The 15660-nt window shown below is 34.2% G+C and overlaps 1 protein-coding gene across 1 annotated transcript in view; it reads left to right on the top strand.

Annotated features, from left to right (window-relative positions):
- LOC101894913 (netrin-B) overlaps nucleotides 1-5948 on the top strand; it is a 311017-nt gene extending 305069 nt beyond the window's left edge. Inside the window, exons 3-7 of the mRNA XM_059127310.1 lie at nucleotides 1349-1498; nucleotides 2091-2180; nucleotides 5104-5169; nucleotides 5271-5502; nucleotides 5662-5948. Coding sequence (XP_058983293.1) covers nucleotides 1349-1498; nucleotides 2091-2180; nucleotides 5104-5169; nucleotides 5271-5502; nucleotides 5662-5803 — 680 coding nt within the window. The 3' untranslated portion in view covers nucleotides 5804-5948. The remainder of the gene's footprint in view (nucleotides 1-1348; nucleotides 1499-2090; nucleotides 2181-5103; nucleotides 5170-5270; nucleotides 5503-5661) is intronic.
- The last annotated feature ends 9712 nt before the right edge of the window (nucleotides 5949-15660 follow it).

Raw genomic sequence — 15660 nt, 5'->3', positions numbered from 1 at the left:
TCTAATCATAGAAAAGTTATATGAGGCCTTCTATCCATAGAGGAGCTGTGGGAAGTCTTCTCATCTATACATAGAAGAGCTGTAGGAGCTCATCTACCCATAGAAGAGTTGTGGGAGCTCTTCTATCCATAGAAGAGCTGAGGAAGCTCTTCCATCCATAGAAAGCTGTGGGAGCTCTTCTATCCATAGAAGATCTGTGGGAGCTCTTCTATCCATAGAAGGGCTGTAGGAGCTCTTCTATCCATAGAAGAGCTGTAGGAGCTCTTCTATCCATAGAAGAGCTGTAGGAGCTCTTCTATCCATAGAAGAGCTGTAGGAGCTCTTCTATCAATAGAAGAGCTGTGGGAGCTCTTCTATCAATAGAAGAGCTGTGGGAGCTCTTCTATCAATAGAAGAGCTGTGGGAGCTCTTCTATCAATAGAAGAGCTGTGGGAGCTCTTCTACCAATAGAAGAGCTGTGGTAGCTCTTCTACCAATAGAAGAGCTGTGGGAGCTCTTCTATGCATAGAGGAGCTGTAGGAGATCTTCTATCCATAGAGGAGCTGTAGGAGATCTTCTATCCAAACAAGAGCTGTAGGAGATCTTCTATCCATAGATAGAGCTGTAGGAGCTCTTCTATCCATAGATAGAGCTGTAGGAGCTCTTCTATCCATAGATAGAGCTGTAGGAGCTCTTCTATCCATAGAGCTCTTCTATCTATCTGTAGGAGCTCTTCTATCCATAGAAGAGCAATAGGAGGTCTTCTATCCATAGAAGAGCAATAGGAGGTCTTCTATCCATAGAAGAACTGTAGGAGCTCTTCTATCCATAGAAGAGCTGTAGGAGCTCTTCTATCCATAGAAGAGCTGTAGGAGCTCTTCTATCCATAGAAGAGCTGTAGGAGCTCTTCTATCTATAGAAGAGCAGTGGGAGGTCTCCTATCCATAGAAGAGCAATAGGAGGTCTTCTAATCCCAGAAGAGCTGTAGAAGCTATTCTATTTATAGAAGATCTGTAGGAGCTCTTCTACCTATAGAAGATCTGTAGGAGCTCTTCTACTCATAGAATACCCATATACAGAATACCAAGACTATTTCTATATAGAAGCTGGTCTAACATATTTGTAAGACTCATAGCATTAAAGATCTTGTGTATAGTAGATCTCTTTTTTTAACACAATGGGTTTCAAGTCAAAATCTCGTTCAATATATTAAAACATTTTCTATTCCTCTTTTTACTACAACCTAATCCCACCGAGCATCGATTATTCTATCAGCATATGCCAATAAATACATGTATTAACATTTTTCAAATTAACTTTTATTAATTACATTTTATTTATCACTTCCCCTCTTTTTCTCTTTTTACAGGATGTGATTGCCACCCTGTGGGCTCTACGGGTAAAACATGCAATCACTTAAGTGGTCAATGTCCCTGCAAGGAAGGTGTTACCGGGTTGACATGTAATCGTTGTGCTCGCGGCTATCAACAAACTCGCTCACATGTGGCACCCTGTATAAGTAAGTAGCATACGTTTCACTTCACTCCACCACCCACATCAATAGTCCGAACTATGCGACTTTGAAGTAAAATACAAAATTAATTGATTTATAAACAAGAGAAGACAAGCTGGAAAGACCTACAACGAAGAATCGTTGTCCACACCCGGCCACTCACTCGCGCGCTCACAGGTGGACAACAAAACAGTTGTTCTTCAACTTACCGACTGGCTGACTGACTGACAGAAAGCAATTTAATTACAACAATTTTTATTATTGGAGCTGTTCTTTTTCATCCATTTTGATATTAATGCCAGTCGTGTGTGTTGTTCTTTTTCTTCTTCTTCTTCTTCTCTTTGTGTTTCTCATCCACTTTGTTTTGAAATTTATTATTGTTATTGCTTCTGGGCTGACTGCTGCCGTCGCCGCCGTTGCCGATATACTTTTAATTTCATTTGTGTATTCGACTACCGGCACCTCAAACTACTCTAAATCGTGTTTGAATGACCACGACGCGACGTTGTTGTTGTTGCCGATGCTGATGATGTTGTGAATGACCGTCTCTCTCTTGGTTCCAATTGCATTCGCTTGCACCACGGGCTGGTATTAACAGAAGTGCCAACAAATGCAAATATGATACAGGCGGAAAGTGCAGCGGTCAGTGAATACAGAGAACCGACCCAGGCTGAGGAAATGAAGAAATGTAAGTACCCACAAATATAATAAAAATCCATAACATATTGTAAGGGTTATAAATTCTGAAGGCATACATTTGAGGGAAAATTAGTTTGAACTTTATGAATGGGTCTGAAAGCAAACGCTCAGAAGTCTATAGAGGTGAGTGTTAATGGTTGTATATAGGCGAGTATTCAGGTGTCCATAAGAAGTCAATTTAGACACCTCCTAAGGAGTCTATTTTAGATAGGGTTATGCATTTAATTTAGGAATCTGTAAAGAAGTCAGTATATGCAACTATTAAGGGGAATGTAAAGGATTCTAAGTGTGCGATTTTAAGGAATAATTATTTTAAGAATCTTTAGATATCAAATATTTAAAAAATAGTTATTTTTTTTTAAAATCTATAAAACTGTCAAAGATAAGTCAAACTTTTACTGATGTAAAAATTGAGAATTTTTTTTCTATGGCAGATCTAAAACATAATTCCTTTCTATAAAAGACCTCAAGAAGGTCTCATTTCCATGGTAGACCTTAAGAAAGTCCTTATCCATAGAAGACCTGTAGAAGGTTTTATATCAATAGAGGTCTTGTAAAAGGTCTTTTGCCAATGGGAATCCTTATATGCATAGAATAACTGTAAAAGGTCTTTCATCCGTGGAGGTCTTCTATCCATAGAGGGGCAGTAGAAGGTCGTTAATTAATAGAAGTCCTTATATTCATAGAATAACTGTAAAAGGAGGTACTCTATCCTCTAGAGGGCCTGTAGGAAGTCCACAGAAGGCTAGTAAAAGGTCTATGTCCATAGAAGACAAATTAAGGTGTATTTGTAAATAATATTATTTTTAAAACAGAAACAAAGAATTTTTTTGGAATATACATCCAAAATTAGACGTGGAATTTTTAAATAATACCATTTTTGGAAAGCGGACGAGATTTCCTTTTAAAATATTATTTTGAGAAAACACACATGAAATGTTTATGTTTATGTTTATATATATATATATATATATATATATATATATATATATATATATATATATATATATATATATATATATATATATAAAATCAGGCCCGCTTGAAAAAAAATCAATGGCTGAGTTAAGAAATTTTCTAAGTTTATTTTTTAATTTGATTTTTTTTTAATTCGACATGGAATTTAAAAAATAGACTCAGAAAGTTTCTTAACTCAGCCATTGATTTTTTTTTAAGCGGGCCTGATTTTTTTTTTTTTTTTTTTTTTGGAAATTTTCATATTTTTTTCAAAACGCAGACAATTTTATTCTAAGCATCTAAACATCAACAGTGATCCAAATTTAGCAATTTTCGTACAATTATAGTAGGGTTTTCCAAAACCAACATATCTCAATCCTATTTCAATCCAACAGGGACTTCAATTTTAAATTTTGAGGTTTCCATCCCTATCCGTTCACCCGGTAAACAATTTATTACCACTTAGCACTTTTTGAACATTTACAGCACACATTTCCGAAACCATCTCCATATCTCAATCAAAATATCAGTGACCTCAATATCAAGTTTCAGAATTTAAGTTATAGCACTTCACCCAATACAAAATTTAGTGACCAAGACACCAAGAGTGATCCAAATTAAGTACTATTTAGTACTTTTCATACAATTATAGCACGCATTTCCAGAACCACCTCCATGTCTTAATTACAGATACCAACAGATATCTTAATATCAAATTTGAGGATTCCAGCCCTATTCCTTCACCCAATACCAAGTTTAGTTCCATTTCGTACTTCTCAAACTAATATAGGACGCATTTCCAAACCACCGCCAAATCTAAAACACAGCTCTAAATCTAAATTTCAAATTTCAGAATTCAGAATCAATCCATTTACCCAATTAATATATTACCATTCAGTTAACTTACTATTTAGTACTCTTCACAAACCTACCACCAGCAGGGATCCCAATACAAATTTTCAAAATGCCAGCTTCTTCCGTTCACCCTTAATCACACTGTTCCACATCCGGTGTAATTTACTACAGTTCGCTCACTTATTACACATACCCAAAACCACCTCCGTATACATTCAAGTACTTAAAACTTGGTCAAAATCGGTTAAAATAAAGCTATAGCTCCCACATATATATTTTTCATTCGAGTTGGGATTTAATACCCTTACATTCGCAATATGCACTCCACAATAATAATATTTGGTTACATATACCAGGTACAGCTCAGAAATACATCTGTCAAATTGTATAGAGTTCTGTTAAGATTTCGAAATATAGCTTCCATATATATCTTCATCCGACACAACATCACAATCACAAATTTGTGTTATCAGCCCAAATTGGATGGATTTTTGCACATTCAACTGAATTTTTCCATTTGGCTAAACTTGGTTCTCATATATTTTTTGATCGGTGCACGGACTATTAGACCTGAATTTTTTAAGAATTTATTATTAAACGCGGCGTATTTCTGTAGAATATTTTGTCAGGGACTTTTTGTCATATATTTTTCGAAGAATATTTTCAGGAATTTTATGTGTGGATTTACTAAGAAATACTCCTGGTTGACTATATAGGAAAGGGAATATTTTGTAAAATTTGTTCTCTGGGATATTTTTTTGAAGAACCGTTAGACGTAGACGACCTTTAAAAACTTTTTAGAAGATATTTTTGGCATGGAATTTTTGTAGGTTTTTTTCAATGAATTTTATTAACTTTTTTTCTAAGGAATTGTTTTAAGAGAAATTAGACGTGCAGTAAACAACAGAGATTTTTCCAAGTAAAATTTTCACAGGAAATCGAAAAATCACAATGTACTTCTTATTTCATAACCTTCTAATTTTCAAACATAAATATTATATTACAGTTATTAAACTGTTCCTCTTTCATTTCCATGTTTTTTTCATGTATTTCTTTTTTAATGTCTTTCTATAATTTCCCACTCCGCTATGTGACATCAGATTGTGGCAAATGCAAAGCAACACCCAAGAAATTAAATTTAAATAAATTCTGCATGGAAGATTATGGTAAGTTTGAAAAAAAAAAAAAAAAACATCTGACTTAAGTGCTGAAATTAAAAAGCGTTGTAATTGATGAAAATATTTTTATTCTCGCATTCTGTTTGCAGCTCTTATTGCCAAAGTCATTGGTCATGATAGGGCATCACAAGATATCAGTACAGAGAAATTCTCCATCGAACGCCAAAACGAAATATTCAAATATGAAATAAACATACAAACAATATTTAAACGCAACCCAATGATGGGAACGACGAGTTCAATGTTGGCCCGGGGTCACATGATGTGGTTGGTGCCGCGTAAAAATTTGGAATGTCAATGTCCAAAAATCAAAATGAATAAGTAAGTGGGTCATAACAAATTTTGATTTTATTATATAATGTGATATATATAATATTGCAACAACAAAATAGTGTAAAATATTTTCTCTTGAAAATACAAAATGCTAACATTAATTTGTGTATGTTATTTTCTTCTCTTCTTTTTTTTATTTCCCACCAGAACATATTTAATATTGGGCCGTGATGCCGAAGCGGCACCCGGCTATATGGCCATCGGTCCCAGCTCTGTGGTATTGGAATGGAAAGAAGAATGGTCACTGCGCATGAAACGTTTTCAACGACGAGCGCGTAAATGTAGTTGAATCGAACCGGAAGCGGAATATGTCAGAACGGATTTTAATTTCGTACATTTGGAACGTTATAGAATTTTGTATAAATTGTACAGTTTGCTCAAATTTTTAACTTTCTTTGGCATAATGCTATAAATTACAATATTACTCAAGAGAACTCCCACATACTTAGACACCATTACATATATACATAAACCCTCACACACACATATATACACTCACTCATTAAACACTTTATATTAGGCAAAAAGCAGAGCATTTATAACAATTTTTAATTATTATTATTATTTTTTATCTATATAAATATCTGTATGTAAAGCAAAACAATATATATATTTATTCGTCGAATTGGTGATTTCGTATTTTACCCAAAATAACTACCACAAAAACAAAATGCAGCAACCACTATAAAAGCCAAGTTACTTAAGAATGCTCACAGAAGAGGAAAGAATGAGATGTGCTCTCCTTACACGCACACATATACACAAAGCTACATTTTAAGCTGTTAACATTTGTTTTGGTCCACTGTACTATCCCAGTGAACATTTTCCTTTCAAAATATGACATTTTACCTTCGATGTATTAAGAAGCTGATTGGTTTAAAGAAAAAGAATTGTTAAAAATCCACCTTCGAAACACAATTGATTTGGTGATGAATAATCTAAAATATGTACAATTTTTTTATCCTGCAAATTTTCGCTGGGTTCTGCACAATTGTTATGCACAATTTTATCGAGGTAGTATTGGTATTTCATTACACAAACTGCCTCATATCAATCGTGCAATATTCATAATGATGAACGATTGCAAGTGTCCTGGAATATTAACCGCAAAATTATGGTGTCCCAGTAAAGGACCACACAGTTCATCATTATTCATCATCCACAAAAGAAGTTGAATATGAAAAAAAAATACATCATTGCATGTGGCACAATATTATAATTGTTGTTGGTAACGACTACAGCAACTGCGATGTAATTTTTAATTAATTATGCATGACAGTTGATTGCGCTGATATGTTCTGTTCAGCTATTTTTTTCTCTTCTTGCTCGGTAAGTTGTGTCCATTGTATTATAAATAATTACTTAAAAACCATTAATTCATAATTGTTTTATAATAATTAATTTTTCATACTACTGGATTTTTTTACTTTTTTTTTAAATACATTACTTGTTTTTTTTTTAATTTATTTATGAGGAATTTTTTGTCGACTCTCCATGGCCACACGGCCATGCGTAGTAAAGGGTTTTATTTGTCGTTTAAAGGGTATTTTTTTGATGATATCCAGGGAATTATTAAAGATTTTTTCTAACAGAAATTTTTTTCGGATTATGGCAAGGATTTAATTTTATATTTTTAAAAATATTTTGTTTAGCTCAACAAAGATTTAAAATTAATATTCTATAAATATTTTGCAACAGTGTTCTAGTTATGAATTTCTAATTATATTTTTAACAAAATCTTCAAACAGGGATTTTTAAAGAAGTTCTGTTTCTAAAGAGACATGGGTGAACAAGGACAATTATCAAAAGTGGTGTTAAATGTTTTCTAGGAGAGGTTATTCTGTCAGTGGATTTTTTTTATTTTTTAAAAAAATTAATTTTCCACGAAAAGCCAAGAGTTCAGGATCAAGGTTACACTGCGAGACCAATTTATTTTTCACAATTGGAGGGTTGGGGAGTGTGTGGCTAAGTTCTTCGCTCATCCACATGTTTTAAATTTTTCGATTAATATTCCAAGATATACAAGAATTCTAGACACATACTTCTTCCGCAATATTGCTGATAACATTATGTGGTTTATTTTTATTGACAATTTTAACACTCAAGAGAACGAACTAAGTTACTTTTTTTTTGAAAATATTTTTGAAGACACCTATTAACCGAGATAGTAGAAAGTCAAAATATTCTCCAAATTTTTTTCTTATACAGAGTGAGTTAAAAATACTGCAACGAAATCAAACGCCATAATTTTTAAATATTTTTTTTAAATTTTATTGAATGAAATCAAAAAATTTCGGAAATAGCATCAAATTTTAGAATATGTTTAGATTTTTTCGAATTGGTAACCTTTGCCAAAAATTATTGCCTCCAAACGGCTAATAAAACCGTCACACGCTGCCCGAATGTTGCTCTGCGGTATTTTGGTCCATTCCCGGCGAAGCTCTTACTTGACATAATCGACACTTTGGTATTTTTTAGTGCCAACCTTGCCTTCCAAAATACTCCAGACACAATAGTCCAACTGATTGGTATTCGGAGATTTTGGTGACCATTGTGAGATGGAAATGGATCGAGGAACCTCATTTTGTAACCATTCTTGGGTGGCGCGTGCTGAATGCGATGGTGCTGAGTCCTGTTGGAATGTCCAAGGTCTGCGGCCAAAATATTTGCCTTACCAAGGCTTTAATACACCCTCCAGAATAATTTCGCTATATTATTCGGCATTTTTCTGATGCGAAGGTCGATTAATACGAGCGGAGAGCGACCATCGGCTGTTATGGCGGCCCACACCATCACCATGGCCGGCGCTTGAGTTCTGGTGGCCAACCGAAGGTGCACATTTTCAGCTGACCTCTTTGTTTGTTTACAAACTGCTGAAAAACGAATGTTTTCTCATCGGAGAAAACCAAATACGGCAGTTTAACACTTTCGGCCAAGCGAAGCAACTCTTTAGCTTTTTTGAGTCTATTTTCTTTCTGTTGCGGTGTAAGTCCTTGTACTTTTTGGAATTTCAATGGCTTTACCCCGAGCTCATTTTTCAATATTTGCGAATGAAATACAAACTGCTGGCCAGCGAACGTTTTCTCATTGGAGAAAACCAAATTCGGCAGTTCACACCCTTCGGCCAAGCGAAGCAACTTTTTAGCTTTTTTGAGTTTATTTTTTCTGTTGCGGTGTAAGTTCTTGCACTTTTTGGAATTTCAATGGCGTTACCAAGTTTTCAATATTTGCCGTATGGAATATTGTGATATATTCAGTTCACGAGCCATTTTTCGGCCACTGCCACGCAGGTATTGATCAAGTTGCTTCTTTACTTTTCGAACCATTTCTGCTGATGTTGCTGTTTTCTTCCTTGTTTTCCACTACCTTGACGTCGTGCTACGCTACCAGTATCACGGTAACGAGCGATGGTACGAGACACAAAAGATTTATTCACATTTAAATGCTGGAGTTCTCTAACGATAACCACTTGAGGTTTTCCAGCCAAATATAAAGAAATCACACTATTACGCTTGAATTCCACCACGAATAACTTTTTTCTGGAAAATCCTCACCAAAATGCTTTTATGATTGTAAACAATATAATGCGCTGTCACTGGAATAATTTTAACAGCTGTCGAACAAGTGGCTTAAAAATGACTGCAGTCTGAAGTTAGTTGCAGTTTTTTCATCTCACCCTGTATATGTCCATATCCGCTATATTTTTTTCTGCAAATTTTATTGCCCTTTGTTTGAACTCCTCATTTTTCATTAATTTAATAAATATATTTTTAACTAACCCCATTTGCCATACTTTCAATCACATTAAAATTTAAACATATGCAAATTGTCTATTGATTAAATTTTAATGGAAATATGTTTTTCATACAGACATGTAAATAAAATATGGAAATTTAATTATCACAATTTTTAATTCAATAACCCTTTGGGAGAATTTTTGCATTAATGTTGTGACAATTATGTTGCGTTAAACGTGCATTGCAAATTAATAATAAAAATTTAATTTTAAAAAAGCTATTTTTTCGTTATAAAATATTAAAACACAAAAATATATAATGTGAACCAAATTTACGCCAACTAATGAACATTTTACCAAACAAGTATCATTTTCAAACTAACCAATGTAAAATTTTACCAATTAATTTATGCTATATTCCAGAACCTAAAATGTTAAAAAATATTACTACGATTACCGATTTTCCTTTTATGATTTCGGCAAAAAATCCAAATTTGCATGTTCTAGAATATTTATAAGCATTCTCAACTCCCCACAGAGGTGTAGGGAATAGGAGTAAACTATTTTCTTAGCTGAAAGCATTTCTGATAGCAAAAGTCGTTGGGAACGAATTGAAAATTATGAGGCCATATTCATGATAAGATTAAAAAACTCTTTTACTTTTAATTTATTTACACGTTTTCATATGTTTTTTATTTAAATTACATAAATTGTTTTAACGTTATTAAAACAACAACGTTTAAGGATCTTGATTATCTCATGCTACTTTTCTTATACAAATTCTCATTTTCTCTGAAGAGTTTGTATTTTTATTCCAATAATTTCCAATTGAAAAGTAAATCTGTTGTCCCGAAATTAATTAGAATTCCTAATCAACGCAAAAAGAAACAGGATATTCAATAATCCATGACAAATGTTCATTTCAATTTCAATAATCATTTGTCAGCTATGGCAAAAGCTCATTAATCTCAGAGATTTATTGCTTTTCTATTTACTGATTGAGAAAATTTCTCCTTCGCAACTCAACCACGCAGAGACATTCGTATCAAAATATTTATAAATGTACGTTTTCTTTCTTCCTTTGAGATATCTATAGATATTGCCATGACATATCCACAAATAACCCATGATTGTCTTTGTTATTACCAAATGTCACAGGGATTTTCAGGTATGGAAAAATGTCGCATGGAAAATCCTATGTCCATTGGACATTGCCCCACAATCGTTTGAATAACACCTAACATCGCCTAACGAGACAACCATGTCATTTAACTGAACAACACCGGACAGCATTGAACTATAACAGGGCAGCGCCAATCAAATACTGGGTTATCATTAGAAACAAATCTTCCCAAGCAAATTTCGTAGCACGCAACTAATGTTGGGGCATGAAATAAACGCACACAAAGACAAAAAAAATTTAAATGACAATATGATGTTATATTTAGTTTATGGTTGCATTGTGACAAAAATAGCAGGAAACAAGGTTGCCAGATAATAGAACAAGTAAAAAAAACATTAAGTTCGGCCGTGCCAAACTTTTAATACTCTCCACCTTAGGGTAAAAGAAACATTAGAAGAAATGTGGCAAAAATCATTAAAATGCCGAATATCGGGAGGTACCGTTATGTGGGGGCTACACCAAAACGTGGACCTATAATTACAATGTTTCGCCACGCGAACTAGGAGCCATTATGACCCACAAATACCAATTTTTTGACAAATCAGTGAAAAAATGTGACAAAAACTATCAAAATACCGAATATCGGCAGGTACCGTTATATGGGGCTATACCAAATCATGGACCCATACATGCAATGTTTCGCCACCGGAGCTGGAACCCATTATGACCAACAAATACCAAATTTCAGACAAATCCGTGAAAAAATATAGCATAAATGATCAAAATACCGAATATCGGGAAGTACCGTTATATGGGGACTATACCAGAACGTGGACCGATATATCTCATTTTCAATACCAACCATCCTAGACACAATGCAAATTGCTCTACTAAATTTTGGCGTTCTACGTCAAATAATGTGTGCTGTATCGTGATTTCAACAGACAGACAGACAGACGGACAGAAGGACATCGTTAAATCGACTAAGAATTTTATGCTGATTATGAATATATATACTTTATGGGGTCTAAGACGAATATATAAGGATGTTACAAGCGGAATGACAAAGTTAATATACCCTCCTTTCCAAGGTGGAGGGTATAAAAATATAGAAATAATGAGAATTGGATTTCTTCGAATAGAGATCCGAACTTCTGAGTACAAAAAAATTTATATTCCAGTTGATTCGCTTAGATATTGTAAATAAAGCCTTAAAAATATCGAAAATCTGGAGATGTACTTATATTTGGACCTAGACTTGAACAGGCTCCGATTTTTTGCTATTCACGAAGGTGTGTACAAGCTTTGTGAGGTCTTCCACAAATACTCCTAGGTGTTGCTAATGGATGGGTTTATTTAAAATTAGTTTCATTGGACTTGTGTCTCCATCCGAACTCCAACTTCCATGAGGATTTCATCTAACGATCGCGGGCCAAACTTTGAATATCCTACACCATTTGGAATATCCTACAATTCCTTTAAAATCTTAAGAATACAGAATATATGGAGTTAACGGTATATTGGGGTCCATACGTGGATGTGCATGGGCAATTTTTGCCATAGGCCCCGACAATATTCAAATACAAAACTTGAAACCATTCCCGTGAGAAATATCACAAAAACATGAAACAACCGAATATAGGGGTGGGGGGCGTTATATGGGGGCTATAACTAAAAGTGTATCTGTATAGCCCCTTTTCAATACCAAAAGTCCTGTAGATCAAATACAGATTAGAGTAACATTTTATTAACCTGACGGACGGACATGGTTAAATCGACATAGAATTTTATACTGATCAAGTCCACACATACTTTGTGGGGTGTAAAATGTATATTTCTAGGTGTTACAAACGGAATGACATAATTAATATACCCTCCATACTATGGTGGAGGGTATAAAAATTTATAAACCTTTACAAAAATATGGCATCTCTTTTCTCCATCCAAAACACAATTCTCCATGCAATGCTAAAGGTATTAACACCAAAAATTACAAATGTCAAAATGTGTGTCAGACAATGTCGAACAAGAGGAATATCTCACAATAGATTCAATTCCAAACACAACGGGTTGTTTATCCCCAGCCTAGTATTAGCCAAATACATACATTTCTACCTACCGGCCAACAAATACAAGCTATTACCACTAAATCTAAAGGCCCGCAGAATTTGGAAAGCAAACGATATCATTCACCATATGACCGTATGACCGTGAGATTGTAAATCACATTTGTTGTTGTTTTCTTTTTTTGAAAACTGGACTGTTGACAGTTAACATGTGACATTTTTCTCTGCCAAAGTGTCGTCTCTTGGCTCTTGCATTTGAAGTACAATGGACGACGGCAACGACCACGAGTGACAGGGATTTGTTGGAAGAACCATTCATACATCTCGCTGGAAGTTCCAGTTATTATTGTGGGTGTCACTGTAGAGCTTGCAGTTGGTTTGTAAATAAGAGGTCGGTCATACTTTTGTGGTTGTCTTTTTTTTGGTTTGGGTTTTGTTTTAATCCTCTCGTCCCAAACTATTGATGCCAGATAATAGATTAGATTTTCAAAATGGTATTAATGGATTTATTTTTGTTTGATGGTATTTCGTTTTTCGCAACTTTCTTCTTTTGTTTTTTTTTTTTGTGCAAGGATAAACAAGAGAATTGAATTTTGGCAAGGATTCAATTGTCAGATGAGTTTAGACTTTGATCTCCCAACAATGGGATGTGTGGACAAGTTTTTGAGGGCTTTCGATATAAAATGTGAAATTTTTTACAAATGTAAACAATATTTTTCCATGCATTCCTTTGTATTATCTGACATTAACGAACACCTTCGATTGATATTCAATTTAATTTGGTCACATGTTTTTCCCAAAGGTATTGATTTATGACAGGCTAAAATCGACATGGATTTTTAGGCATCAAAAATTAATAAATTGTACCTCTAAGTGGTGTACTTTTTCAGACATAATTCTAAATTTTGGTTTTTGATCACCTTTATTTCTTTTGTAATTCGGAAATTCCATTTGTAGATCCAAATAAATTGAAAATTTTATTTAAAACTCAAAATGTTTTGTTTATAATTTGATTTTTTTTTAACATTTAACTCGATTTATTACATATTTGAGTCGTATCCTCATGCCCTCGTCCTTTTGATAATTTTAATTGTAATTTAAAATTAAATTGAAAATGTAGATTTTAATAAAATTATAAATGGACATTCAAATGTAATGTGACGTAATCAAATGTAACTACCAAACAACAAGTGAAATGGTACGGATTGCAAATTCAGTTCCGGAATTACAATTACACTGCACTTCTTTGTTAGATTTTTAAATAGTTTAAACTATCTTTTATGCAAATACCCAAACATAGCTGCCAAATATTAAAGTTGTTTCTCAACCAATTGTTCGTCCTTTTCGTTGTTATTGTTGTCGGGTTTACTCTCTTGGCTGGTAATGCCATCGGTGTCATTGTTCGAAACAACATTTTTTGATAAATTGGTTTTGTTGTTATTGTTGACACAAGTTGTGACTTCAACAACATTGATGTGCGACTGTTAAACAATTTTGCCAGAAATATGTACAACGTAAGAACATTTGTTAAATGTGTGAAAATGGTAATGAATTGACAAACATTGGGTTGGATAGTTGGCGATTGTTGTCAATATACCATAAAAGAAGTGAATAACCCTTACCTTAATATGCCCCGTTGGATCAAACAGCATAGCACTGAATGCCACACAACCACATGTTCAATGTCTCGTCTTGCCAAAAACACGAAGACATTGTGTGCAACAAGTATTCAATGGTAATGTTGCCTAGCATGTGGTATGACATGGTTTGGCTTAATGGAGACCTATATGAAAATGTTCATATCTGACTTGACACGATCGAACCAAAGGCAAGGGTACACATAAATGTCTCTTTCAAATAAATGTGAAATATAAATATGTTGTATTACATGTTTCGCTCTCACGGTCGTCATCCTGTGATTCTGTCCCTTTTAATCAATTTCAACACATTCAAATGACAATAAACCTTGTTGCAATGCCTAGTTCGATAGAAATCTATATGTTAGTTTTCTTAGGATCGACAATGAAAGCGATTACGCATATGAATTAAAGGAGGTATTGTTGTTGGTTGCCAGTGTCAAATAAATACTTGGAAGATACAAAGTACGTCACACACTTATTAAAATTATACCTAAAAATGTCGAATGACATGTTTCGCGGTCATCGTTGACACCTTGTATCTTTGTGGAACACAAAGCACATTTTCATTTCAAGCTCTTCAAATTCAACTCATTCAAATAACACATATTCATGTTGCAAGGCTTGGTTCGGTGGAATTGACGCCACTGTATCTTTTTGGATTACAACACTACAGTGTTTTTGGTGGTCATACATGAATTGCACGGGACATTGTTGTCGCTTGCTAATATCAACATTGTACACATTCTCTCGTTTTCAGAACACACTCATTTTTATGACACCTAACCATGTTGTATGACATGGTTTACTTTTGTGTATAACACAATACAAATGTTCATGTCGGTCATGTTAGGATCGAATCTTTATCAATGACAGTAGAGCTAAATTTTTTTATTTTTACTCGCGATCGGAGTTGCTCCAAGAGTACGAATTATACACGTAGTTCACTCTCTACTCTTTTGTATTTTATGTAAGAGCGCTGGCGAGATTGGGAGTCGAAATGTTGAATTGGATTACTCTTTGAGTGAGATCGAGTGTGTTCGAAAGACAAAAAGAGAAAATCAGCAGATTAGCGACAAAACTCTTTAATGTGTCTAGTTTTGGTTCGTTTGCCATGTTGAGAAACTGTTCGTACTTAAAAATAAAACAATGGTATGACAAAAATCTAAAATGTGAAAAAATAGAGCATGTTCGATTTGTTTTTCTTTCGCAGCAGTAGAATTTGAGTGAGTATTTCGGGCATGTAAATGATACGCATTAATTATATGTAGAATTGTTGTGGGGTGCAAATGTCTACCAAGTTCGCCGAATTTTTTCTAGGATAGGAAGTATTTTCCATATGCAAAAGTACGTGCATTATACGGAGCCATTTTTCCATGAATATAATCTCCCAATACTTGAAAAAAATATTTTGTATGTAAATTCTCCCATTCCACCTCATTACCGCATCCGACACCATATGATATTCTGACATACAACCACACATCTAACACATGCAGCGGCTGTTGTGGCTGCATCTGAACATCAGAAAAATCATATTACCACGGTTGTAAAACGCATTTCTGACAGTTGTAATGTTGTTGA

The sequence above is a fragment of the Musca domestica genome, unplaced genomic scaffold, assembly GCF_030504385.1.
Source record: "Musca domestica strain aabys unplaced genomic scaffold, Musca_domestica.polishedcontigs.V.1.1 44, whole genome shotgun sequence".
NCBI classification, from domain to species: domain Eukaryota; kingdom Metazoa; phylum Arthropoda; class Insecta; order Diptera; family Muscidae; genus Musca; species Musca domestica.
The sequence above is the reverse complement of the archived record's forward strand: the minus strand, read 5'-3'. Positions and strand labels throughout refer to the sequence as shown.